The sequence below is a fragment of the Sorex fumeus genome, unplaced genomic scaffold, assembly GCF_029834395.1.
Source record: "Sorex fumeus unplaced genomic scaffold, SorFum_2.1 ptg000013l, whole genome shotgun sequence".
Taxonomy (NCBI): Eukaryota; Metazoa; Chordata; class Mammalia; order Eulipotyphla; family Soricidae; genus Sorex; species Sorex fumeus.
In genome coordinates this window covers 32,631,916-32,658,248 of record NW_026606070.1, presented here as the reverse complement: position 1 = coordinate 32,658,248, position 26,333 = coordinate 32,631,916, and the positions used below count along the sequence as shown (strand labels likewise).

Below are 26,333 nucleotides of genomic sequence, written 5' to 3'. Positions count from 1 at the left end.
TATGACAGTTCCTCAGAAACTTAAAATAGAACTACCACGTGATCTAGCAATTCCTCTTCTGAATATATGTGTGTGTGTGTGTGTGTGTGTGTGTGTGTACACAGATATTTCACTATAAAAGGAAACAACTGAACATAAAAAAGAATAAAATTGTATCATTTACAACATATCAGAGCCTGCAGGGCACTTAACTAAGGGAAATATGTCAGACATAGAAAGATAAATACTAAATGGCATCACTAACATATTGAATCTTTTTGGGGAAAAAAAAGTGCAGCTAACAACAGCAATGGAAGATGGACAGTCAGGGGCTAGGGGATGGCAGACATGGAGAAATGGCAGTCACAGTTGCACTAGAGCGGACTGGGTTTTTGTTTTTGCTTCGTTTTTAATTTCTTTTATTGGATTACAGTGAGATGCAGTTACAAGGTTGTTTATGATTGGGTTTGTTACATAATGTTCCAACACTCATTCCTTCACCAGTGTACATTTCCCACCACCAATGTTCCCAGTTTCCCTCCAGCCACCCACCCCCTCTTCGGTACCCACATGCCTCTGTGGCAGGCACCCTTCTTGCCCCACAAACTAGTGGCAAGCTTCCAATCATTGACCAGTCCTCTTGGCCCCTGTTTCACCTGGCCTTGGATATTACTCTCATGCTATTTTTTTTAATATCCCACAAATGAGTGCAGTCATTCTATGTCTGTCCCTTTCCTTCTGACTCATTTCACCCAGCATGATATTCCTTATAGGGACTGCACTGAGTCTGTATAGTGCCTTGGGGAGAATTGTCATTTTGACAATGTTAATTCTCCTAATCTATGAGCAGAGGATGTGCCTCCATTTCCTTGTGTCCTCTTATTTCCTGAAGCAGTGTTAGGTCCTTTAGCTCTTTACTTAAGCTGATTCCTCAGTACTTGATTTTCTGAGGCATGATTGTGAATGGGATTTTTTTTTAAAATGTCTCTTTCACTACATGTATATAGGAAAGCCATGGACTTTTGGGCATTAATTTTTTTTTTTTTGCTTTTTGGGTCACACCCGTTGATGCACAGGAGTTACTCCTGGTTCATGCATTCAGGAATTACTCCTGGCGGTGCTCGGGGGACCATATGGGATGCTGGGAATCAAACCTAGGTCGGCTGCGTGCAAGGCAAATGCCCTACCCTCTGTGCTACTGCTCCAGCCCCTGGGTATTACTGGGTATTAATTTTGTAACCTGGTACTTCACAATACAAATCTATTATTTCTAGGAGCTTTTTGTGGGATTTTCTAAGTACAGTATCGTGTCTTCTGCAAATAGTGAAAGCTTGACTTCTTCCTTTCCTATCCAGATGCCTTTGGTATATTTTTTCTTGCCTAACTGCTATGGCAAGTACTTCTAGTATTATAATGAATAGGAGTGGTGAGAGTGTGCACCCTTGTCTTGTGCTTGATCTTAGAGGGAAAGTTTTAGTTTTTCCCAATTGAAAATAATGCTTGCTATGGGACTGCGGTAGATGGCTTTTACATTGAGGAATGTTCCTTCAACTCCCATTTTGTTGAGAGGTTTATCATAAATGGGTGCTGGATCTTGTCAAATTCTTTCTCTGAATCTGTTGGTATGATTATGTGATTTTTATTTTTTCTTTTATTGATACGATGTATTACGTTGATTGACTTACAAATATTGAACCATCCTTTCACCCCAGGGACAAATTGGTCATAGTGTATGATATTTTTGGTGAGTTGTTGGATTCTGTTTGCTAAAATTTTGTTGAGGACTTTGTTGAGGATTTTGTTCATCAGGGATATCGGCCTGTAATTCTCTCTCTCTCTCTCTCTCTCTCTCTCTCTCTCTCTCTCTCTCTCTCTCTCTCTCTCTCGTGTCTCTGTCTGCTTTTGGTATCAAAGTGAAATCTGCCTCATAGAAACTGTTTAGGAGTGCATCCGTTTCTTCAATTTCCTGGAAAAGCTTGAGAAGGATTGGCAGTAGGTCTTCTTTAAAGGTTTGGAAAAATTCACTAGCAAATCCATTTGGGCCAGGGCTTTTGTTTTGGGGAAGACTTGATTACCTGTACTAGAGTAAATTTATAACCCAAAGCTTATAGTTGTGGGAGGAGTCTTAGGGAGTTTCAGAAACTGTTAAAACACATCTAGAAAATCAAGTCTTTCACACCCAATCCCTCAGCTCTTTGCTGTGACCTCGTCTCGAGATGTAAAGCTGAGGAGTTCCCACGCTGACTCCAGAACCAAGGGCTCGTGTTCACATCCTGACCCCACAATTTACTTGACTCTTTGTAATTTATTTTATCTTGTTTGCACCTCAGCTTCCTCCTCTGTAAAATAATAATAATGATAATAACACATTTCTGCTGCTTGGGGTCCCCACAGTGCCAGGATCAAACTTGTGTCTCCTGCACCCAAAGCATATGCTTATTGCATTGATCTATTTCTGGACAGTGAATGTTTTAATCTTTTAATCCACTGCTGCTACTTTCAAAGAAATGTGGTCAAAGTTAGGACTAGAAAGTTAAAGCTATCATACAGGGGATTTCCCAGGTAAGAATCTAAGTCTTTTTGGTAGAAGCGTCATCCTTGAAGTTTAACAAGAACTAATGCTTATGCCAACCTACTATAATTGTATCTGTGAATAAGAGACAATGAAGACAAAGAGAAAGAAAAGAAGAATGGAGAAGGAAGGGAATAAGAGTAAGAGAGAGGGGGGAAAAATAAATAAGTGTGCTCCTAAATGATAAGAGATGACTTTTTTTCTGATATCTTGAAGAGTTGACTATGAGCTGCTTTCATGTCCTAAAGATTCGAGACAGAAAAAAGAATCCAGGAGTTTCTCTCATAGTTTCTGATTTTAGTGATTAAGGTAGAAAAGAGCTTAGTCAAACGATGAATCAACCCTTAACTTCCCCCTTTATCACCATGTACAAGTCATTTCACTTCTCTGAAGCAAATTTTCTTATCTATCAAACAATGATGGACAGAAGAGTTGTTAAGACTACTATCCCATGGGATTAGTATGGAAAGCAAATAATTACTGCAGGGTAAATTACTTGGAAATACTACCTATGTGATTATGTTTTATTATACAAGTGCCTATATAATTTGTATTGCACATTATATATAATTTTCTTTTTTTTTTTTAGGACCATAGCCAGCAGTGCTGGAGGCTGCTTCCAGAAAAGTGCTTGGGGGGAGACCATGTGGTATGGGCATAGTAGCTAGGGCTCCTACAAGCAAAGTATCTTGTAATTTATTTGAATAAATATCTTTCTGTTAAAATTATGGGTTGAAGCCATAGTACAGATATGGTACAGGGGTTGAGATGTTTGCCTTGCATGCAGCTGAATCCAATCCAATCTCCAGCACTGCAGATGGTCCCCTGAGCCCGACTAAGAGTGATCCCTGAGCACAGAGCCAGGGGTAAGAGCCTAGCACAGTTGGGTGCGCCCCTGGCCCTCAAAATAAAAAATAAATGAATAAAAAATAAATTCTGGGGTGAGTTCAACTCCAGCAAATCTATAAAAAGATGTTGAAATGGTGTTGAGAACAAAACTTAGGTACAAAAACACCTTTGCAGGGCTGCAGCAATAGCAAGGAGGGTAGGACACTTACCTTGCTGGCAGCCAACTCAAATTTGATCCTGGGCATCTCACTTCACCCCTCTCCTCCCCCACCTCCTGCCCCCAAACACCACTAGGAGTGATTCCTGAGCGCAGAGCCAAGAGAAAGCTCTGACCAGTGTGGTCCCCAAACAGAAAGAATCAAACAAAAATTTAAAACCAGAAATCCTTGCTCCTTGCTGACCTGGGGTTCCAAAGGAAGAGGGCCAGTGAGTGGGATGCGTGTGGGGGATTACCAGATCTCTGTGGATGAAGCTGTTCCTCTCTAAGTACTCCATCCCTTCACACACATCTTGACACATGCTCAGCAGCGCGTCTCTGCTAAAGTGGCCTTGTCTCTGCCGGAGAAAGTTCAGAAGGCAGCCCCTTTCCATGAACTCCGTAACAATGTAGATGGGCTTTTGCTGGGTGCAGACCCCATAGAGCTGCACTAACTTCGGGTGAGTCAGTTTCCTGTGAGGGAAATGGGGTGGATACGCAGTTAGCACAGGAAAAGGAACCGCCAAAGGGAGTCGCTGGTGCGGGGGCTATTTTCTCGTGCAAAAGGGGGAACCGAAAAGAACACAGTTACTGACATCATGACTTTTGCTTCTTCTATAAAGTCCTCCTCGCACATAGCACCTTCCCGGATGGCTTTGATTGCCACTTTGTACTGCGCTCGCCATTTGCCGAGTCTCACCACTCCAAACAGTCCGCTGCCCAGTTCCCGCATGAAGGTCAGCTCTGAAGGGTTAATCTCCCACTTTTCTATGAGACAGAGGGACATTTTAACCAAAGTTAGTCTCTGCTGCAGGTAACAGGATTACTGGGAAAAGCAACCTGCAGTGCTCATCTAAACAGCAAAAAAGGGGCTTCTCATTATCAGGGGTGGGGAACTGCACCCCCACTGAGCTGGCACTGGACAAGCACAGGAAGCTGAAGCAGACAAAAGATGCTGCAGGACAGACTGATAATAACAGAGCTTGAGAACCTGAGGTAGAAAAACAAAACCCAAACTTCAGCCTTCGCTATACTTCCCCTTTAGTAATTTTTTCCTTTTCAACTTCAAGTTAAAATGATTTAACTCTAAGCTTAAAAAATTTTGCCAGGAGCAACAAAGCAGGACCTTAACCATTCCCTTCACCTTTCTTTGCCTTTGAGTAACTAGTAAAGGCAGTGAGTTCATGCCAGACTTTGATTTATTTTAGATGTAATAGGGTCATACTTAACTTTCACTGGTGGCATGTTTCCTTCTGAATTATGTATAATGATGAAAACAGAAAACCTGGGGTTACTGGAGCTAAACATGTTATCCTCTGAATAAAAGATTAGGTACTGGAGCGATAGCACAGCAGGTAGGGCGTTTGCCTTGCATGTGGCCAACCTGGGTTCGATTCCCAGCATCCCATATGGTCCCCTGTGCACTACCAGGAATGATTCCTGAGTGCAGAGCCATGAGTAACCCTGAACATCACCAGGTGTGACCGAAAAAGCAATATATATATATATATATATTTAATATATATTAAACAAACAAAACCCAATAACAGATCCACTGTACACAATTTGACATTTATAAACACATCTTGCAATCATGGAGACTTTTCAAGGAAAATGAAGCAGTGCAGGCAGAAAGGAGAGTTACCATAGCTGAATCCTGCGGTGGTTGGTGCGTTTCTTCCTTTGGCACTAACTGGGTATCTCAGCCTTGTTACAAGTCCTGGATAACAAAGCAAGTATCACTGTTACCACTTATTGATTGATGCATCCGTCACCATTCCATATGATCAAGCACTTATTAATTTATTCTTAATCATTCTGCATATGGAACACAGTGCTAAACTAGATACTTATAAAAGTCATGTTGTTCACCCACTCACTTCACGCTCATCTGTGCACAGACAGCCCTGTGCTACAGGTTGGCAACAATCTGAAAAGGAAAAGGGAGGAAGGGAGGAAGGCAGGCAGGAAGCAGATCTTCTCACATTCTGGGTTGACAATTTCATGGGGTTTTTTTTATGAAATAAAAAAGAAATCTATATACCTTTGTTCATTCAACAAACTTGTGGAAGTTGGGGGTGATATCCCCAGTGGTTCTCAGGGTCTAATTCCCAGCAATACTCAGAAAATCAACCATGCAGTGCCAGGAATCCTGCCTGCAAAGCATATGCTCAGCCTTTGAGATATTTCTCTGGTCCCTTAACAAATAATTTCTTAATGCAGGCTTTACAGTGTTAGCACTCTCTTGGCATCTATGTCCAAAATACAACAACAATAACAACAACAACAACAACAACAAATTCAGAAGGCACATGCACACCTATGTTCATTGTAGCACTTATTATAGCCAAGATATAGAAAAAAACCATTACATGCTGCACTACGAATCAGTGGATCAAAAGATTGTGAGAGCATGAGAATGAATCTGCTAAAAAAAACACGTATGAGGGTTTTGTGACAGAAATTTTCAGGCTCTCTCAGAGTTGGGAATGAGCGAGCACCCCCCATCTCCCTGTTCTTCCAGGAACCTGGCAGTCATGCCCATGAACTGCCTCTGTGGCACCATATAATATGCGCATTAATGGCCATGATCCAGAGACTCACAAATAAATCTTGGAAGAGAGCAACAAGCTGCAGAGATGCCTCCAGACCCCAAAGTCCCCATCCATTAAAAATTTAACTCCAGCTCTATCTATTTGAAATTTTAGAATTCCAGGAGCAACACCTCATATTGATGTACCAAGAGTAGCACACCACATTTGATGGGGTATAAAGTAGAAGGCAACCAATCTTGATTTAAGTATATATATATATTAAGTATATATATATATGTGTGTGTGTGTGTGTGTGTGTGTGTGTATTAGCACACAAGGCTTAACCTATAACAACATAATAGTAATCTCTTATAAGAGGGCTTAATGATTCCAAGGTGAAATACAACAATTTCACACACTCCCCTCTATGGAAAGCTCTTTGGATCTTTTTTTTAGCAGATCATTCAAAACAAGCAATCACTGTCACTGTCCTCCCATTGTTTATCGATTTGCTCGAGTGGGCCCAATAACGTCTCCATTGTGACAATTGTTACTGTGTCTGGCATATCGAAAACACCATGGGGAGCTTGCCAGGCTTCACCATGTGAGCAAGATACTCTCGGTAGCTTGCCAGGCTCTCTGAAAGGGGTGGAGGAATCAAACTCGGGTTGGCCATGTTGGCTGCTTGTAAGGCAAACGCCCTATCCGCTGTGCTATCGCTCCAGCCCCAAAATAAATTATTTAGGATCTGCTTTTGGTGCAGGCTTGGGCAGTGGGGAGAAAATTTGAATAACGGTGGTGGAAAGGTGTATGGGTGGTGGGATTGGTGTTGGAATATTGACTGTAATAAATCATTGTGAACAACTTATAAAATTAAAATTTTTTAAAAAGTCATGGGATATATACATAACAGAATATTATGCAGCTCTAAGACAGAAGAAAATTATGCAATCTGCTGTAACATAGATAGAACTGAGAGTAATAAGCTGAGAGAAGTCAGTAGGAAAGGAACAGATATGGAATGATATCTCTCATATGTGGAACTTAAAGATACACAAAGAATCACGGTAGCAACAAAGGGTTAAAGGAAACACAAAGGGAGAACTGATCCCACACAACAAAGTTTGGTGGGGGCAGAGTGTGGGATTTGAAAGGGGAGGGCATAGGGGTCCTTGGTCTGTGGGTACACTGGTGCGGGGTGTGGTGTTGGAGTTATGTGCACAGGAATCCATCACAAACAATATTGTAAATCACAGAAGCTCAATTTTAAAAAAAGTTTAAAGTAAATCATGAATAGGGTTTATCAGGGAACATGCTAATACATTCACTTCTTAGACAATTTCAACAAATGTCAAAAGGTTTTTAACTGTAACTATCAGCAGTTATTTCGTGTTCTTTTCCAATATCAAATCTGAACTATGAAAGGAAATTATAGTCTACTAAAAATTAAAATGATTCACCTGGTATCACTCAATCTTTATAATCTTACATAAATTCAGTCTTTAAATTATCAACTGGAGGAATCTGAGAGATAGTATAGCAGGCAGGGTGCTTGCCTTGCACATGGCTGAACCAAGTTCAATCCCGGACATCTCAATACAGTACTCAGAATCTACCAGGTGTGGGCCCTGAGTGCAGAGTCAGGAATAACCCCTCAGCACCATTGTGTGTGGCCCAAAAACCAAAGAGAGAGAGAGAGAGAGAGAGAGAGAGAGAGAGAGAGAATAAGGTGCTCAAGAGAGAATGCGGTCTTCTCCAAGGGCAGAGAGAGCCCCTACACACATCCCAGCATTAGATAGGAAAGCATGAAAGTATACATCTCAAGAGGGGAGATGCAGGCGACACATGTGCTCAGGCACTGCATGAACTCGGCCACGCAGGCACGAGCAGCACACGGGCTTGGGCAGCACATGGGCCGAGGTATGCTAACTCTTTCCCCTGTGTTGCTTACCCATAACACTGAATTTCCTCCAAGATAGCAGATCTCAATGATCTAAAATTATTCTGTGTTTCTCTATTACTCTGTTGTATAACACCAGGTGACAAGATCAGGAGCTATTCCTGGTTGTATGCTCAATTCTTTTTTTTTTTAATTTTTATTAGTGAAACACCATGAGGTACAGCTGTAGACTTACAAATTTTTGTGCTTGGGTTTCAATTATACAATGATCAAATACCCATCCCTCCACCAGTGCCCATTTCCCACCACCACGGATCCCAGTATCCCTCCCACCCCCCATCCCCTCATCCCACCCTGCCTCTGTGGCAGGGCATTCCCTTTTGTTCTCTCTATCCTTTTGGGTGTTGTGGTTTGCTCAATTCTTACCCTTTGTGGCACTCATAGGATCCTAATCAATGCCATGGATTGAAACAAGGGGTCAGCAGGACTCGGGACAAGCACTTTAGCCCCTGCACTATCTATGTGTGCCCTCAGTGCTACTTCTAGTGCTACTTCTTCTCGTTTATGGTTCGGGATTTTTTTTTTTTGATTTTGGAACACACTTGGTGATGCTCAGGGGTTATTCCTGGCTCTGCACTCAGGAATTACTCCTGGCAGTGCTCAGGGACCCATAAGGGATACTGGTGATTGAACCTAGATTGGCCACATGCACTGTACTGTTGTTCTGGTCCCTCAATGTTGCTTCTAAAGACAATGTGGCAGACTTTATTTAGGTCCCTCATGGTAGGTACTAGAACTGCTAATGGGTTTTTTTGCAGTGGGGAAGAGACAATGGTTTCAACTCTAAGACAATATGGGCAAATGGGAATTGAAGGCCAAGAACTGGAGCCAATGGATGGAAAATTACCAAAAGAAACACAGGGTAAGTGGGTTGGGCAAGCCATCCAACAGGGTTCTTGGTAAAAAGAAGCCAGGAGTTACCAGTCATCACTTGGGTTATAGTGGAAAATGGAGCCTAATCAGACACTGAGTGTGATCAGACATTGAGTCTGATTCCAGCAACGTGAGTTTGGTGATGTAAAGAATCCTTGCTAGCACCAAGTATATAAATCTAGAAATATGAGTCATAAAAGTAAGTTATATCCTCACCATTCGATGAGACTTAGTATTATTTCTGGCCTTTCTCTGTAACCATCATTTTCTTAAGATGCAGTAATTTCAAATAGGTCACATTCTACAATTATCTACAAAATAAAACTGCTCAGGTAAGACCATGCCCCAGTGTTGGGTCATTTTAGCACCGACTTCTATGTGAAAGAGGAAGGAGTGACTACTTACCCGCTGCATTATGCTTATGGTATTCAATGATCTCAGCAATCGAGCCAAACGCATGCTTCTCTGCCAGGTAATACTTCTTGGGGGATGTTGTTGTTTCCTTTATATGATAATGCCGAAAACCTGACGAGCCCTCTCTACAGCAAAAGGCAAAATGTGTGAGATCCCTTTGGAACAATATAATTTGATAATTTGACTCTGTTTTTCTCCCTCCCCAGGAATCCTCAGATTGTCAAAATCTCCTTGGCATGTGTGGGTAGTCCTAGCTTGCAGACAAGGGTTTCAGCCACTGAGATGGAAGAAGTTCCAGACACCTGACATCACGCTTAGAATATTTTCTACCTGATAACCCAGGAGCCCTCTCTCTTCCCTACCCAATTTTTTTTTTAAATATATATTATATAAAACTCTGACCTGTTTTCCTTAGTTTTGTCTTTCCATTAACAGGTAAGTCTGGGTTTTGTTTGTTGTTGTTTGGTGAAGGAAGGAGTTAAGGAGTTTCGGTCATATCCAGCTGTGCTCAAGGCTTATTCCTGGCTCTGTGCTCAGGGATCACTCCTGATGGTGCTCAGGGAAATATATGCAGTGGGGGTGATGAAACCAGTGTGGGTTGTGTGCAAGGCAAGTGACTTCACCCTTATACTATGTCTGTGGCCTGACAGGTCAGTTTTTTTAAAGCACTCACTGGTAGCATACTTGCTCCCCATGCACGAGACTATACGAAAGGACATTCATCACTCAGTTCACCAACAGGTACAAGTTTAAAACAGCTAATAGCTGTTACTGGTCTTTGATGCTGTTGTTGGCAGAAATTGAAAACATCTCAAGGATTTACAACTCTAAAAGTGAATAAAACAAACTTATAAAAAAGGTACTTTAGCTTTTCTTTCTAGAATGTGGAGTCATCTCTTGCTAAAAATCCTTAGAGGCTAACTCACTGTTCTTGTATAAAGCTCAGACACCCTGCCATTAGCCTGACTTGGCTCTTACTCCGCTCTTACAGGGCCCTCTCTGACTTTCACCGCACCTTCCCATGCAACTTTCCAAATACAATGCACCTTGTCAGCCCCTCATACTCACTATTTCCTTTCTCACCTCTGGTCTAGTCAGTTTCCTGCATCAGAAATATTCTCTCATCTCTCTAACTTCTATCTATCTCAGTTGTGATGTCATGGTACTATCTAATGACTAATTCGGATGTGTCTGGATTATATATTTCAAAACACACACACACACACACACACACACACACACACACACACACACACCCTCTATTACAGCACTTACTCATATACTGCCCTAATAATTGTCTGAATCCACCACAAGCAATGAGAGGGCTCGATCTCTATCTACCTTGCTTACTGTGGGATCCTTAATGCTCAGCATGGTAGACAATACTTATGTGTTTACTGCGTTTCAGTTTCTATAGCCACTTTCAATCATAAAAATATACATAGATAATTAAATCAGATTTTCTTTTTCATACTAAAATGCAGCATATTTTTTGAAAACTAGAAATCCACAGGGGCCAGAGGGATAGTAGAGTGGGCAAGGCAGTGGCCTTGCATGCAGGTGACCCAGATTTGATCTTCAGCCTCGAGCACCACCAGGAGTGAGCCAGGAGTAAGCCTGAGCCAGAGTCGGTAAGTCTGAGCATGGCATACCAGCCGTGCTTATTCCTGGCTCTGGCCATATGCCCTGACCCGCCAACTCCCCTGCCTCCCCGCTCCCCTCCAAAAAAATCTATACTAAAAATAAAGGGACATTATTTTAAAACTTTGAAATTTTTTCACAAAGGAGGAGTGGAAGAGCAGTAGTACTTACCCTCTAAACTTGGTATACAGGGAGACTGTGTACATGCCTGGTTGACTGGAGTCTCTGACCATAAAGCCGCCTTCTTTGTCCTGAAATCCAAAGGAAAACGTTCTTTTCTCCAATCTCAATAACAAAAGTAAAATTTTCTATTTCCAGTAACAAACAGAAATGCTATGAAGAAATTTCAGGAACCAAATCTTTGGATGTTATGTCTGCCTTTTGCAAAGAAGAAGGACTTCCCCAGGGAGCCTCTGAAGGCAGCTCAGTAGTGATTGGGAGATGAGAGTCAAGACAGAACAGCCACAAAGCCCCACGGCCACAAACCTTTGCACATGCAGGATGATACATTTAAACAAGACTGTCTCCAAGGTCCCTTCCAGAACTGCCTTCCAGGCAGCCTGTCATTTAGCAGAACCTTTATTTGTTTTCTTTTTTATTTTTCATTTTTATTTGTGAAACACAATGAGGTACAGTTGTAGATTTACAAATTTTTATGCTTGGGTTTCAATGATACAATGATCGAATACCCATCCCTCCACCAGTGCCCATTCTCCACCACCACTGATCCCAGTATCCCTCTCACCCCCTGTCCCCCCCATCCCACCCTGCCTCTGCGGCAGGGCATTCCCCTTTGTTCTCTCTCTCCGTTTGGGTGTGGTTTGCGAGCAGAATCTTTAAATTCTGACAGGCAGAGAAAAATTACTGAAAGATGTATTTCTAAATATATATTTTTTCATTTCACATATTTTTCATATTTTGATATAAGTTTTGGATCCTGGTTCAGAATCATCTTCTATCCAGAGAACATTTTTCCTATAAGTAGATCTGTTTTCTAAAAAGAAAATGTCTTTAAAAATCCTTCAGCCCCGCCCCCACCAAGTTTGTGTTAAATAGCACTGTAGAAAAGGGGAGCTGGAGACTTGGTTGAGCACACACGCCATTGCCACGGTGATCAAAAGGGTGGTTGCGGTCGCTAACACACCTTTTAGCTGGGTATGCACCAGAGGTTGTTTGTCTCTCACACACATACACACACACACACACACACACACACACACACACACACGGCTGTGGTGCCCTCAAAAATCACCGGAAGCACTAGAGACAATAGACAACAGAGCTGCTGGGATTGCTCTTGGTACATGAGAGACACCTGAAATTTGAACTCATGACCACAAGCTTAATCAGCAGGTGCTCTAAGCCTCTGTGTATTCTCCTGGGCCCAAGTAATCATTTTTGAATAGTTAAATATTCAGGCATAAGGACACTTACTTCACTTCTGAGGAGTTGCTCTGCTTTGCTTCTGTTCATGTTTCTGCAGTACCACCTGAACAGAGAAAGATACACATTTAAGACTTCACAGTCCTTTTAAAAGCTATCTGAAGTTCTTTTAGGATTTAACAAGGTAATATTACTCATCAAAAACAAACAAATACAATAAATAAGAGAAAGACATTTTTTTCAAAGTTGTAACAATATTGACAAATAGTAACATTGATGCACTGACTTACAGAATTATATATGTACATATATACATATTTGCATATGATTTGGTAGGTACCCCTGATGGCGTTCAGGGCTTACTTCTGGCTCTATGCTCAAAGTTCATCCCTGGTGGTGCTTGGGGACCACATGTGGTATAACTGATTGAACTGAAGTCAGCTGCAATCAGCTGTGTGCACCCCTGTACGATACTTCTGGCCTTTAAGCCATATTTTTCTGAAAACTAATATGCATATCCACATTCTCAATGTTTTATTAAGGTAGAATCAAACTATATTTGCCATATTATGGCCTGACATTTTCACATAACAGTATATCGATTTCTCTACACAGTAATATAAACCTTATGCATCATAACACAGATTTGCCATAATTTATAAGCAATTGTTCATTATTTAAAACAAGTCACATTTCTTTCTATAACAATGAATATTATTCCACACACTCACACACTCAGGAAATGTCACTTTATATCTAAGTTTTCCAAAGTGGGTAATAGCACCCCTGGGAGTTACTAAAATGATGCAGGGAGTGTAATGACCTCAGGTACAATGTGTGTGTGTGTGTGTGTGGTGGGGAGAGTGCTCACTAGGTAATTTCTTTCTTTTTTAGGGGGAGGAGGGTCACATCTGGCGACGCACAGGGGTTAGTCCTGGCTCTGCACTCAGGAATTACTCCTGGCGATGCTCAGGGGACCAGATGGGATGCCAGGAATCGAATCTGGGTCAGCTGCATGCAAGGCAAACCCCCTACCCGCTGTGCTATCACACCGGCCCCAAGGTGATTTCTTTTATTTTTTTATTTTTTATTTATTGAATCACTGTGGGAGAAGTTACAAAGCTTTCAGGTTTAAGTCTCAGTCATGCAATCATCAAACACATTTCCCTTCCAAGGTGATTTCTTTTAAAGTAGGCTGGAGACCAAATATATTTGGGGACCTCTGCTTTATACGAGTACCTTTAATTCACATGATGTCATCTAAATCATTACAGAGGCCTCCCCACAAAATTTCATGAAGGACCCAGGAGCTGGCATGAGCAGAGAATCACAGCAGCACAGGCCGCCCAAGTCTTCCAGCTATTCTCGTCCCGCACAGCACCAAGCACTTGCAGACAACTCTCAAGACGGAGTCGAGGGATGCATTGCCCCTCCAGGTCCTCCTGCACTCTATGCCATCACAGACCTGTGCAGACCTGTGTCACTTCTTCACCTTTGGGAAAGTCTTTCTCTCTCCACTGCTCTCTCCCAACTCCTCCTCGGAAGTGCTTTCCTTCCTCAGCCTCCCCCATATAATCTCTCCCCAGGCTTCCAACCTCACTAAATGAGCCAGCTTCTCCTGGACCTTTGAATTTTCCACCCTGGTTAAGCCTTTCATTAGGAAACAAAAGAAAAAAACACAAACAAACCACCATGTCCTCAGTGCTGGCTTTGGCCCAGCATACGCCCTAAAACACAAAGGCTTACCCTGGTTGAGGAAGAGAAAAATACCAAGACAAGATTTTATTTTCCATCTGATTTCTTTTATGCAGTTGTAGTGGTCAAACACAAATTATAATCGCAACACAAGCTAAATGGCTGTTGTTATATCTGGAAGCTGAGATGACTATCAGACTCTAGAATCGTCAGCATAAAGATAGCATTACTGGAGAGACAACTCTAAAGAATAGAGCACTTGCGTGGCACGCATGAGGTTCCAACTTTGATCCCAAGCACCACATGCTGAGCTGGGGTAGAATTTCTAGGTATAGCCCTGCTGGCTCCAAGCATTACATTGCCAGGCCCAAGCATTGAGCCACCAGGCTGGCAGAGTCTGGCTATTCCAGGAGAGGAGACTGTGTCCCCAGCGATGCTGGGGAGCACCTATCCCCACAAAAAAAACTCATGTTGTGAAACCTACTTTGTGAACAAAAACAAAATCCAGCAGCACTGCAGTTTTGATAAATCCATGTCTGAAAGCAACTGAGAAATAAATGAAGACAACAGAAAGAAAGACGTCCTTGAAGCTTTTCTGCTGATGCAAGGACACCCTTTGTCAGGATACCCAAAACAGTCCAAATGAATTGAGGAAAAATAACTGAAGCACTCATTATGTATTCCAACCAGCAGAACCTGGAAGACGGAAAAGCAACCTCTCTTTATTAATAATAACAGAAGCTCCAACTCTATTTCTTCACAGTGACAGGAAGCAATGAGGTTATCTGTCACATGTAGAAGCAAGAAATCGGGATAGCGAAGTTGCAGCTCTCAAGAGGAAATTAGATAAAAGGGACTTGGAGAAACAAAAAGTTCCTTTCACTAGTATTTCAAGCTGCTGGAAAAAGATGAGGAGAGGAGAGGAGGAAAAGGGAGAGGAGAGGAGTAGAGGAGAGTGGAGGGGATGGATGAGAAGGGAAGGGAGGAGACAGGAGGGGAAGGAAAGAGAAAAAAGGAAGAAAACAAAAGAAAGGAAAAGAAAAAGAAAAAGGAAAAACAAAGAAAACAAAGAAAAAGAAAAAAATGAATCCACTAAACAAAAGAGGAGGTTTTTAGAAATTCTGTCCTGAAGGATCATTTTTAGGACACTTGCTGTTTTCCCAGAAAGGATGACCCCCTTCCCTAAGCTATGACTCAGACTGTTAATAGTATGACAAAGGAAGAAAGGGTGATGGATAAATAAACAAAACATCAACTAGCGGGGAGCATCTCCTAATGGTCCTTTGTGGTTTCGAATCCTCTTCTAGGAAAACTCTTACAGGAAAGGATTAGCCACAGGGCTCTGCTGAATACATCCTGGGAGAAGGACCACACACAGGCTCCTTCCGAGCGCTCCATCTCGGCTCCTGTGTGAGCTGAGAGGCGCCAATTCTCAGACTCTCTCACATGACCGCATGTCTGGCTGAGAAATGCCTGTTAGGGGCTCACACCATGGGATGAAGGATCTGTCTAGAAAGCATGTGTATATCTTGTAGATAATACTCAGTTCTCAGAAATTCAAGTCCTAATGTGATGAGTCTTTCAGGAGTGAGCCACTTCAAAAGCATTTTGGAGAAGACAGGGAAAAAAAAAAAGACGTCTGGCGATAGCCTTTACTGAGACCACTCCTAGCTTTTGGGGGAAGATAAATAAGGGCAAACTCAAAAGACAGTGAGAATGGAGTTTAAATAAAGTAAAGGCAAAAAGCAATCAACTAGCAAGCCATCTTTGCCTGTTTTCTAATCTGACTCTGGCCTCCTATGCCCTCTGCATTCAAAGACTTCATCAGAGATTTTGTTCTAGGGGGCCAAAGAGATAGGACAGTAGGTAGGGCACTTGCCTTGAACATGGTCGAGTTCAATCCCTGGCATTCCATACGGCCCTCCCAAGCACCACCAGGAGTGATTCCTGAGTGCAAAGTCAGGAGTAACCCCTGAGCATTGTCAGGTGTGTCGCCAAAATGAAAAAAGAAGAAGAAAAAAGACTTTGTTCAAAGGAAGATTCATTACTGGCACTTTCTTCCTTTCAAGTCTTCCTAACCAGAGCTCCGTCTTATCAACCAGCAGTGAACCCCTTCTTTCCAGCAGCAGTTCCTCTATGTACTTCTTCCCCAAACTGTTACCTGGGTCAAAGCTAGATTATCGACAGCCCTGGAAGCTGTGGTTTCAGTGATCAGGAGCCAAGTCCAGTGGACCATCTGTTGCCTTGACATCCTTCTAGGCCCAAACAAATATCAGAAGAGCTCCAGATTCAACAGCTGGGGGAAAAGGCTTTTCAACCCTGGGGATATTTAGAATGTATTACAGGCTGGGCTGTAGCAAAATAAATAAATAAATAACATGAGAATGGGAAGAGTCGGGGAATATTGTCCACATGGAGAACAAGTCCCCCATTCTCAGCTGGTCAGGCCTGGCCCCATGCCCCATGGCAGCCCTCAACTCCTGGCAGCCAGTGGAGGGGACTCCCATACCAGAGACTGCACACAGCAAGTTCACTTCGTTCACACAGGGGAGGAGAGTCCCTCAGAAGAAGGGAAGTTTCCAGACAAAGATAGATCCCCACACTCATGGGGATGAATCATAAACTTCACAAAATCCTTCATTCTGTGAGTCACAAGGGGGATTCTCACACTCAGATAAGGATGAGCCAGTTTCCAAGTTATCAGTAAGTGCACAGATCATTTTAAAATCAGGCTTGGGGTGGGGGAGAGAAAGATAATACAGGGTTGAGACACATGCCGTGCATACAACTGACTCTAGTTCCATCCCTGGCACCAGAGAGTCCCACCTCCCCCTGCCCCCCTGCCTTTGGCACTGCTGGGTGCAGCCCTGGAAATCCTGGTATTTCCTGGCACCTCAGGACCCAGGCAATACTGTCTCCTTACATTGAAGATAGATAGGACCCACTGCCCAGTAACCACTGGGAGGGGGCTCGAGCCTCCTGAACACTGTTTGGTGGGTCCTCTTTTGCACCCAAATACTCTTCAAGACAAAATCGGGTCCAAATCAGGCCAGAGTGAGGCTGGAGCGATAGCACAGTGGGTAGGGCGTTTGCCTTACACATAGCTGACCCAGGTTTGATTCCCAGCATCCCATATGGTCCCCCGAGTGCCGCCAGGAGTAATTCCTGAGTGCAGTCAGGAGTAACGCCTGAGCATTGATCAGTGTGACCCAAAAAGAAAAAAAATAACAACAACAAATCAGGCCAGAGCAATTGTACAGTGGTCAGGACACCTGCCTTGCACATGGCCCTTCTATTCCCAGAACCACATAGAACCTGAGGACAAAGCCAGCCAGGAGTGAGTCCTAAGCATCAACTGGGTGTGGGCCCAAAACCAAAAAATAATGAGGTTTAAATTTTCACCTTTAGCATCTTCCTTCAATCAAAGAACACTTGCTCTCTTTTCCGAAAATTTCAGATACCTATTTTTTTTTAAATATCTTTACCTACTTCTAACACGACTTTGAAGGATTAAACCACTGAGTGCTGTCACCTTTGAAGCTAAATTAGTCCTTTTCTAGAGTTTAAGGTACCCTGCATGTTACCAAAAATAACATGAAGAGAGGAAATAGATTTTCTGGTGGTGGTGGTGATTCTGTTCTTAAGAAAGTGAGTGAATGATGCATCAATATAATACATAAGAATTACCACAAAAGGGAATATATCAAGTTCCTACTAAAGTATGGTCACATGGCCACAGAAGTTAGTACAGTGGGTAAGATGCTTGAAGGTGGTTGGTTTGGCTTGACTTCCCAGTATCACATATGGTCCTTCAAGCACTGCTAGGAAAGATCCCTGAGCACAGACCCAGGAGTAAGCAAGTCCTGAGCAACACCGGATGCACAGAAAAAGTCCCCCAAAATAAAATCTGCTGGCCACATATTACTAGTGTGCATAGAAACTGTGCAACTTATCTGGAAATCAAGTAGGCAGCACACATCAGGAATCTGGTTTACAGAGCCTTTTGCCCAATACACAGAATTTTGAAAGATTTAACTATGATAATCAAAAGAAATGTATTATTTTATATAGCAAAGGAATTCATATAACATAGTTTCATGCAAAAGAAGAAATGAATGTATGAAGGATTACATGCCACGTGCCATATGTAATTACAGCCTTTAAGGTGAAGCACAATATCTGAGACATGCTAAGATTCCAGTATTTTATGATTCTATGACAGAAAGAAACAAGTTATAAAACAATTATAAAAATGTCTTTGAGAATAATGGGGGAATACACTCAAGTTCAACTTATAAAGTGGAAAATACAGAGTTTATACACAAAGTGATTCTATTTTTTTCCCCAAATAGTAAAAAGGATGGAAAGAAAATATACCATTAACAGAACTCAACTCTAATTGATTCTTTTTTCTTAACAAGTTTCGTGTTTCTTAAACAATAATTGTCATGATAGCTAGAAAAAGAAACAATCCCATATATTCTAGTTACACAATTATATTTTCATTTCATTTTAGTTTTGCTCATTTTGTTTTATTTTGGGGCCACATAAGGCTCTGTGCTTGAGAGCCATTCCTGGCAGTGCCCAGGGAACCGTGTGGTGCCGGGAATGGAACAGTCCTACAGCAGGCAGAACACATGCTCAGCCTGCTGAGCTGTCTCAGAGGCTCTGTGTTCTACTCTTTGAAATGAATGAGCAATTATGTGTATTTTCTGGCCTGAGAGGGAGTACACAAGTTAAGGTGCTTGCCTTGCATGCCCAAGACCCAGTTTGATCCCCATCACCACCTATAGTGCCCTGTACATACTCCTCAGAGTGTCACTGAGTATGGCCTCAAACCCCTAAACACCCTAAAATATGTATTTCAAAGTCAGATAAACTATGATTTGTTTAAAATCAATTCAACTGAATTTGCTTGTATAACTCCATTCCTACAAAAAACCTTCAAGTAAAGTGTATTATAGAAGTGAATTCTCACCAAAGTCTCTTACCACACAAAATAACCATTAACACTACTTTCTAAGAATAATGGAAGATATCCATTAAGTCCTAACTTCTTTCTATAATTAGGAAAGCAAAGACATTTTCTGGTTCTCCAGTCACAAAATAACCATTTACTTACTCATATTGATCTAAATTGTTTGATTTCTTTTCTGTTACATAATTACTGGGAATATATCCTTCACTCCTAGAAACAAGAAAAAAAAGATATACTGAAATTACTTAGAAGTTATTAAAAGAAAAACCATTGCATTTCTATACCAGCAAAAGCATAATGTTGCCTAAAGTTTATAAGAAGGATTAGTTGGCTTCCCAAAAGGCTTGTTTTTTCAAGTTGAAGAATTACATTATGTTTTATTTGTCAGGTGATTGGTCAGTTTAACACATAACCTTAAATATTTAAATAAATGACACATGGATTTTATTTTGAATTCTTCATCCAAGCCCCAAAAGGTTACAGAAAAGCCTACAAATGCTTTTTTAAATTATTTTTTTAAATTTATTTTGTTTTGGAAGCCACATCTGGCAGTGCTCAGGGCTTATGCTTGGCTCTGCGCTCAGGGATCACTCCTGGCAGGGCTCAAAGAACCATCTGAGGTACCAGGGATCAAACCCAGGTCAGCTGTGTGCAAGGTAAGGGCTCTACCTACTATATTCTCTCTCCAGACTCAGATACTATTTTTTCTTGTTATTGTTGTTTGCTTCCGGGCCCCATTCAGTTGTGTTGAGGCCTTCCTCCTGGCTCTGAGCTCAGGAATCACCCCTGGCCGTGGTCAGGGGACCATGTAGGATGCTGAGGATCAAACCTGGGTTGTTTTTCCATATCAAGGCAAACACCCTACCTGCTGTATTATCACTCTGGCCCCAGAAGCTATTTTTGAATGTTGGTCCATAATGATAATGATTCATCAATTGTTTTTAAAAGATTATTTTAACTTTTTGAATGAGCAGTGAAATGACATGATGACTTGAAATTATTTTTATATACTCTAGGAAACAAAATCAATCAGGAGAATTGATAAATCTAGGCTGGCTTTTTTAAAAATGGGGCCACAGAGATAGCTTAGAGTAATAAAGTACACACTTTGCAAGCAGGAGGCCAGTTTCAATCCCTGGCACCACATGGTCCTCTAGCATCTCGATTGTAGGACCAAAATAAATAAGTTGGTCTTTAAAAAAAAAAATCCCCTTCTCTCCTTGGGAAAAAAAAAAAGACTGGAAAATACTTGTAATCTATGAAGTCACAGGAGAGGCCAATGGACTATTACACATGTTCATGGATGGTGAAATGACTATGATATGAAATTTTAAGAATAAAAGTAGTCCTGAGTTGGGGCTGGAGAGACAGCACAGCAGGTAAGGCGTTTGCCCTGCACGCGGCCGACCCAGGTTCGATTCCCAGCATCCCATATGGTCCCCTGAGCACCGCCAGGAGTAACTCCTGAGTGCAGAGCCAGGAGGTAACCCCTGTGCATTGCCAGGTGTGACCAAAAAAGCAGAGAAAAAAAAAGTAGTCCCGAGTCTTCAAGAAGAAGCAGTAACAACCTTCTTGTTAGCATAGGGTAAAAGGTTAAGTTTCCCAAGAAGAAAGTAAGGCACAGCAAACCCACAGCACTTCTGGAAATATACACTTACTAAGAGGTGAGGAGAAAAGAAAGGCCTCAGCAATGCAGAAGCTCTCCCTGCTTCCCCCGCAGCCTGAGAAAAAGTATTGGAATTGGGAAAGAGACAGTCGGGAGGGAGGAGACAAAACAGGTTAGAGCGTGCTCTGGACAGGACAAAAAGTCTTCGTCTAATCCCTGAGAACTCTGAAGAGAAACATGATTAAACTTTAGAGGGAAATGCAGGATAGAGAATTTTATTAATTAAAGTCTAAAAAGACACTCTTCTCTTCCCCTTTAATGATCCATATTTACCCATTATTTGTTAATAATAAGGTTGAAGAAGTTTTACCTCTAATTTCTAAATTGTTGTGTATAAATAATCCTGGTCTTTTCATGTCATGCATGTATGTGTTAGTAATTTATACAAATATAGACATATAGATAGGTTTAGATTATGTGTAGATTTTCTCTCCCTCTCTCTCTTTCTTTCTTTTTTTTGGGAGGGTCACACCTGGCAATGCTCAGGGGTTACTCCTGGCTTTGCACTCAGGAATTACTCCTGGCGGTGCTCGGGGGACCATATAGGATGCTGGGACTTGAACCCAGGTCAGCCATGTGCAAGGCAAACTCCCTACCTGCTGTGCTATCACTCAAGCCCCTCTCTCTTTCTTAAAAAAAAAATCTAATATTATTTACCTCATTGAAGTAAAACATAAAAGGTTATTTCCCCAAACTCGAAAACATATAACTAAGCAGACAATGAATGAAAAGAGACAGTGTCACTCAAATTTCTGGCTCAAAGTGGTTGATCCAGTTACATTTATCGAGTCACCACTAAGAATTCGATGCAAAGATAATATATTGCTGCAAGATGGGTGGAACTGGAAGATATCATGTGAAATGAAGTAAACCAGAAGGACAGCACGGGATGATATCATTTAAATGTTATATTTAGAGTGTTGGTAAAAGGAGGGATGCCTACATCACCCTTAGCCCCAGAGAAGAAGAAGGAGAAAGAAAGAACTAGAGTGAAGGGGAAGGAGAAAAGAGACAGATGAGAATTAATGGGGTCAGGAGCCAAGGGGTTTTGGCACATCAGTAGTGTTAAGGGATGATGGAGCTAAATATCCAAACCATGGAGTCAAAAACACTGACATCATATAATAACCAAACATAAAAGATGCCTGTCAAGATGGCAGGGGTAGGAAGGGTTGTAGAGGAAACCTGGGAACACTGGTAGAAGGAAGCTGACACTGATGCCAACATTGGTGATGAAACAGTATATGGCAAAAATCCAAGTAACTTTGTAACTCATGGTGCTTTATTTAATAAAATCTGGTGGAGAAAAAAAACCCAAAAACCAAAGTGATAATCATGCAACTGACACTGGGTGAACTAGACTCATTCCAAGTTGGTAACTGATTATCCTTTCCTCACTCAGCTCTTATCTTCACAGTATGTCATGCGGAGGCACTACATACCCGTATTTATCTCTTGCTCTCCACCAATGAACATCATTCTTTTCTAATATGATATATTCTTGACCTCTTTCTAATCTGAGATCGTGTGCTTCCGTTGCTTGGAAATCATACATAGCAACAACGATTTCTTCACCATTGTCTTCTTCTTCAGGAGGAATGGGTGGAGGAGGCCTTCGCTGAGAAAAGGCAAGCATGGGAGAGAGTTTAGCCTTCTGTTCGAAAGAGAGTACGAGGTCAAATTGTAAATGATTCCCCTATCACCAGAGTATATCTCTCCTCTCGTTGTTCATCGATTTGCTCGAGCGGGCCCAGTAACATCTCCATTTTGAAATTTGTTGTTACTGTGTTTGGCATATTGAATACGTCACGGGTAGTTTGCCAGGCTTTGCTGTGCGGGCGAGATACTCTCAGTAGCTTGCCGGGCTCTCCAAGAGGGGTGGAGGAATCGAACCCGGCTCAGTTGGGCTGGCTGCGCGCAAGACAAATGCCCTACTGCTGTGCTATCGCTCCAGCCCTTATCACCAGAGTACAAACCAAAAATCTCCAACCTACCAAACAGAATTTAGGATGTTTGAGTTAGATGATGTGGATACTTCTGGATCTGTCATACATTTCAAAATATAGGAGATAAGCAAAAGCTCTCTTTAAAAGACAGGTACTGCCTTGGGGCGTCATTTAAGTGCATTAACAAATGAATCTCCAAGACAGCAGCTTGCCACAGAGATTTCTCCTGATCGTTGCTGAGCATCTCAGATGCAGCAGGCATTCTCTCTTCTCCTACTCCAAATAAACCCCAACAATCACAAACCTCCAGAAGAAAAACCCAGGTACCCAGGATCAGTGACCAAAAACTCCAGGACACATGGAGGTGGGTATGGACTGTCCTTTCCCATCTCCCCACCCTTACAGTGTCCTGGCTGTCACACCCACAAACTCCCTCTGGGCGCCATTTAAGCACATTAACTGCTGTGATCCAGAGACTCAAATGAATCTTGGAAGACAGCAGCTCACCACAGAGATGTCTCCAGACACCAATTATTTAAAGTTTTAGGTATCCAGGACCAAGCAGCAGCTTTCACAGAATCATGACAGCCTATACTATTCATAACAAGCACTGTAGCACTGTTTGTAGCACTGTCATCCCATTATTCATAGATTTGCTCAAGCGGGCACCAGTAACATCTCCATTGTGAGACTTGTTGTTACTGTTTTTGGCATATCGAAAATGCCATGGGGAGCTTGCCAGGCTCTGCCGTGTGGGCAGGATACTCTTGGTAGCTTGCCGGGCTCTCTGAGAGGGGCGGAGGAATCGAACCCAGGTTGGCCACATGCTAGGCAAACACCCTACCCGCTGTGCTATTGCTCCATCCAAGCAATACAAAATAAATTATTTAGCATCTGCCTGCAGGGTAGTGGTGAGAAAATTCAAAATGGTGGAAGAAAGTTATCATGGTGGTGGGATTGGTATTGAAATATTGAATATATCAATTACTGTGAACAACTTTATGAAAATAAAATTGAAAAAAAAGAGAGAAAAAAATTAAAAGGCAGTGCCCAGAGCAAGTTGTCTGAAAGAGGGTATGAAAGAGAACTGTGAATAATTTTCACTGTTCGAGCGGGCCCAGTAACGTCTCCATTTTGAGACTTGTTGTTACTGTGTTTGGCATATTGAATATGTCATGGGTAGCTCACTACCAAAAGAGAGGCAAGGGTAATTGTGAGCAGAGTCCAGAAGAAGAAAGGTAGACTAGATGTATCATTCCAATGGCCAGCAGCGATGGGAAAGCACTAAAGAGAGGAGTCTTGTATCAGGTCTATTCCCACACAAAGGAACCGAACTTCTCCAAGTCTCCTAGATATAAGACACACACCTTAGTGTGCCTAAGTCTACATCTCATTTAGCCTTAGTAACCCATGGAGTAGACTATACAATACTTTAGTACACAGTCTAGTACATAAGTCTAATTTATCCTTAATATTCCATAAAGTAGAATATATAATGCTCTACTACATAGTTTAGAACACAATAATAAGTCCTTATTATCCCATAGAGTAGAATATATAATGCTCTACTACATAGTTTAGGACACAATAATAAGTCTCATTTATCCTTAATTCCTTAATAACCCATAAAGTAGAATATACAATACTTCAGTACATAGTGCAGTACATAATGTCTTATTATCTTTAATAATCCATGAAGTAGAATATTTAATACTCTAGTACATATTAAATAATTTTATTAATTTAGTATTTAGTACATTGTCTAGTACATATTACATAGTTTTGTACATAGTCTAGTACATAGTACACAGTCTTTGTAGTCACATGCATAATTCAGTTTTAGTGCATAGTCACATACATAGTCTAGTACATAGTCTTAGTACATAGACTCATTTATCATTAATACCCCATGAAAAATAACACCCATTTTACAGCCAATAGGTCTAAGTAACCTATTCAAAATCAATCACATCAAACAAACATTGATTCAGGACTTGTCTGGTCTACAGTAAATTTGTTTTCCTCCATACCCTACCCTTCACAGGTTTAACCTTAAATCCCAAAAGTCATTCCTTTGTCCTAATACTGTGACCCAACACTGAAATATTCCTTTAAAATATTGTTTTTCAAATGGAGCCATATGGTTCCTGTGGGTCTCCAGGATCTTCCAAGGCAGAGTTGGGGGGGGGGGGTTGGTGAGAGATGAGGACTGCTGCATAAATGAGCCACAGGATGAGATTAAGGGAGCAAATGGTAAGACAAGTGGGTAACAGTAAGGAGACAAATTTAGAAGGAAGTCATGGTCATAAAAACATTGAGAACCACTGCTTTAAAGTCCCAGAATTTCTAAATATTATTCTTTACGTCAACACATAATTTTTTTAAAAAAGCCAGATAATAATAAAACCTCTATCTTATCCAATTAAATTGATAATTAACTTCAAGGAAAAGGCAAATAAGCCATTGCTTTTTCTATTACTGATCTGACCTTAGATGGGAAGGGCAAATGGTATGACCTGAATGAAATGCCACACACCCGTAAACTGCAAATGCTTCTGAAAGTTAAAGGTCACCTACCTTCTTTGTTTCTGGTGGTGGAGGTAGGACTTTCTTTACACCTGAAAATGACAACATCAACCATAGGTAAAAATGCATGATCAATAAAGATAAGCAGAGATGGTTTAATGAACAAGGAAGAGCCAATGCAAAAATAAAAAGTCCTCTCTCCCTCTCTCTCTCTCCCTCTCTCTCCTTCCCTCTCTCCTTTCTCTCCTTCTCTCTCCCTCATTCTCCTCTCTCTCTCCCTCTCTCCCCGCCCCCCCTCCAGTGCATGGTGCTTGTATAAATGTATAAAATGTATACATATGTATACATGTATAAAATTCATTTCAGAAATGAATTTTAAAATGCTTTACAAATGGCTTCTGCTTCTGCTTCATGAACAGATTGTAAAGAAGACAGTAGGGTAAGGACTATGTCTTAATCTTCATAAGTACCACTGCTGAATAAACGGGGCAATCAACAGTTCAGTCAGCTGAAATAATGACAATGAGTGATGAATGAGCTTTTAGATTTTTGTCGTGTCCTCTTTAGCCTGCCATCTTAGAGTTCTCACCAGATACATAGCTATCTAGTTCAAACCTGCTTCCCAACTAGGGGCAGCTGTGGGAATAATTCTATTGATTATACTACACAGATATGGTGCCTTTTTAGGTCATGCATTTCCTATGGGCTTCCTTTGTCCCTCTGCCAGCTTCCTGTGCCAGGGAGAGAGACTACTAGAGCTGAACAAGCTGATGCCCATCTTATCAAGCTACCCGCTCCAACCCTGGACCACTCTGCCACTGGATATTCTGGAGATGAATAAATTTTTCTCTATTTGCAATTATTGTGGGATGTCTTTTACAGCAGGTTAGGCTATAAACAATCTAATACCAAACCTTAGGAAACTGAAAAAAGAAAAAATAACAGCCAACAGTCTTCCTATTAAATGTGCTTAATTACTGTCCAGACATCACCCAAAATTCAGGGTGCAAGGACTCAGAGGTTGCTAGATAGTTCTCTGAACTGGTCTCCTGAAGATGTAGCATCTTTGTTAAATAATCATTCGCTCATATTCAGATGTTTCTTCAATTCTGACTGACATA

The 26,333-nt window shown here is 41.5% G+C and overlaps 1 protein-coding gene across 2 annotated transcripts in view; it reads right to left on the bottom strand.

The window, feature by feature from the left end:
• Positions 1 to 26,333, bottom strand: part of TEC (tec protein tyrosine kinase) — a 156,623-nt gene that overhangs the window by 10,600 nt on the left and 119,690 nt on the right. For both annotated transcript variants that reach the window (XM_056111217.1, XM_056111218.1), the window contains exons 6-14: positions 25,264 to 25,304; positions 22,183 to 22,358; positions 19,219 to 19,284; positions 12,453 to 12,507; positions 11,190 to 11,269; positions 9,369 to 9,502; positions 5,242 to 5,316; positions 4,193 to 4,364; positions 3,854 to 4,070 (exon numbers count right to left, since the gene is read on the bottom strand). In XM_056111217.1, the coding sequence (XP_055967192.1) occupies positions 3,854 to 4,070; positions 4,193 to 4,364; positions 5,242 to 5,316; positions 9,369 to 9,502; positions 11,190 to 11,269; positions 12,453 to 12,507; positions 19,219 to 19,284; positions 22,183 to 22,358; positions 25,264 to 25,304 (1,016 nt within the window). The remainder of the gene's footprint in view (positions 1 to 3,853; positions 4,071 to 4,192; positions 4,365 to 5,241; positions 5,317 to 9,368; positions 9,503 to 11,189; positions 11,270 to 12,452; positions 12,508 to 19,218; positions 19,285 to 22,182; positions 22,359 to 25,263; positions 25,305 to 26,333) is intronic.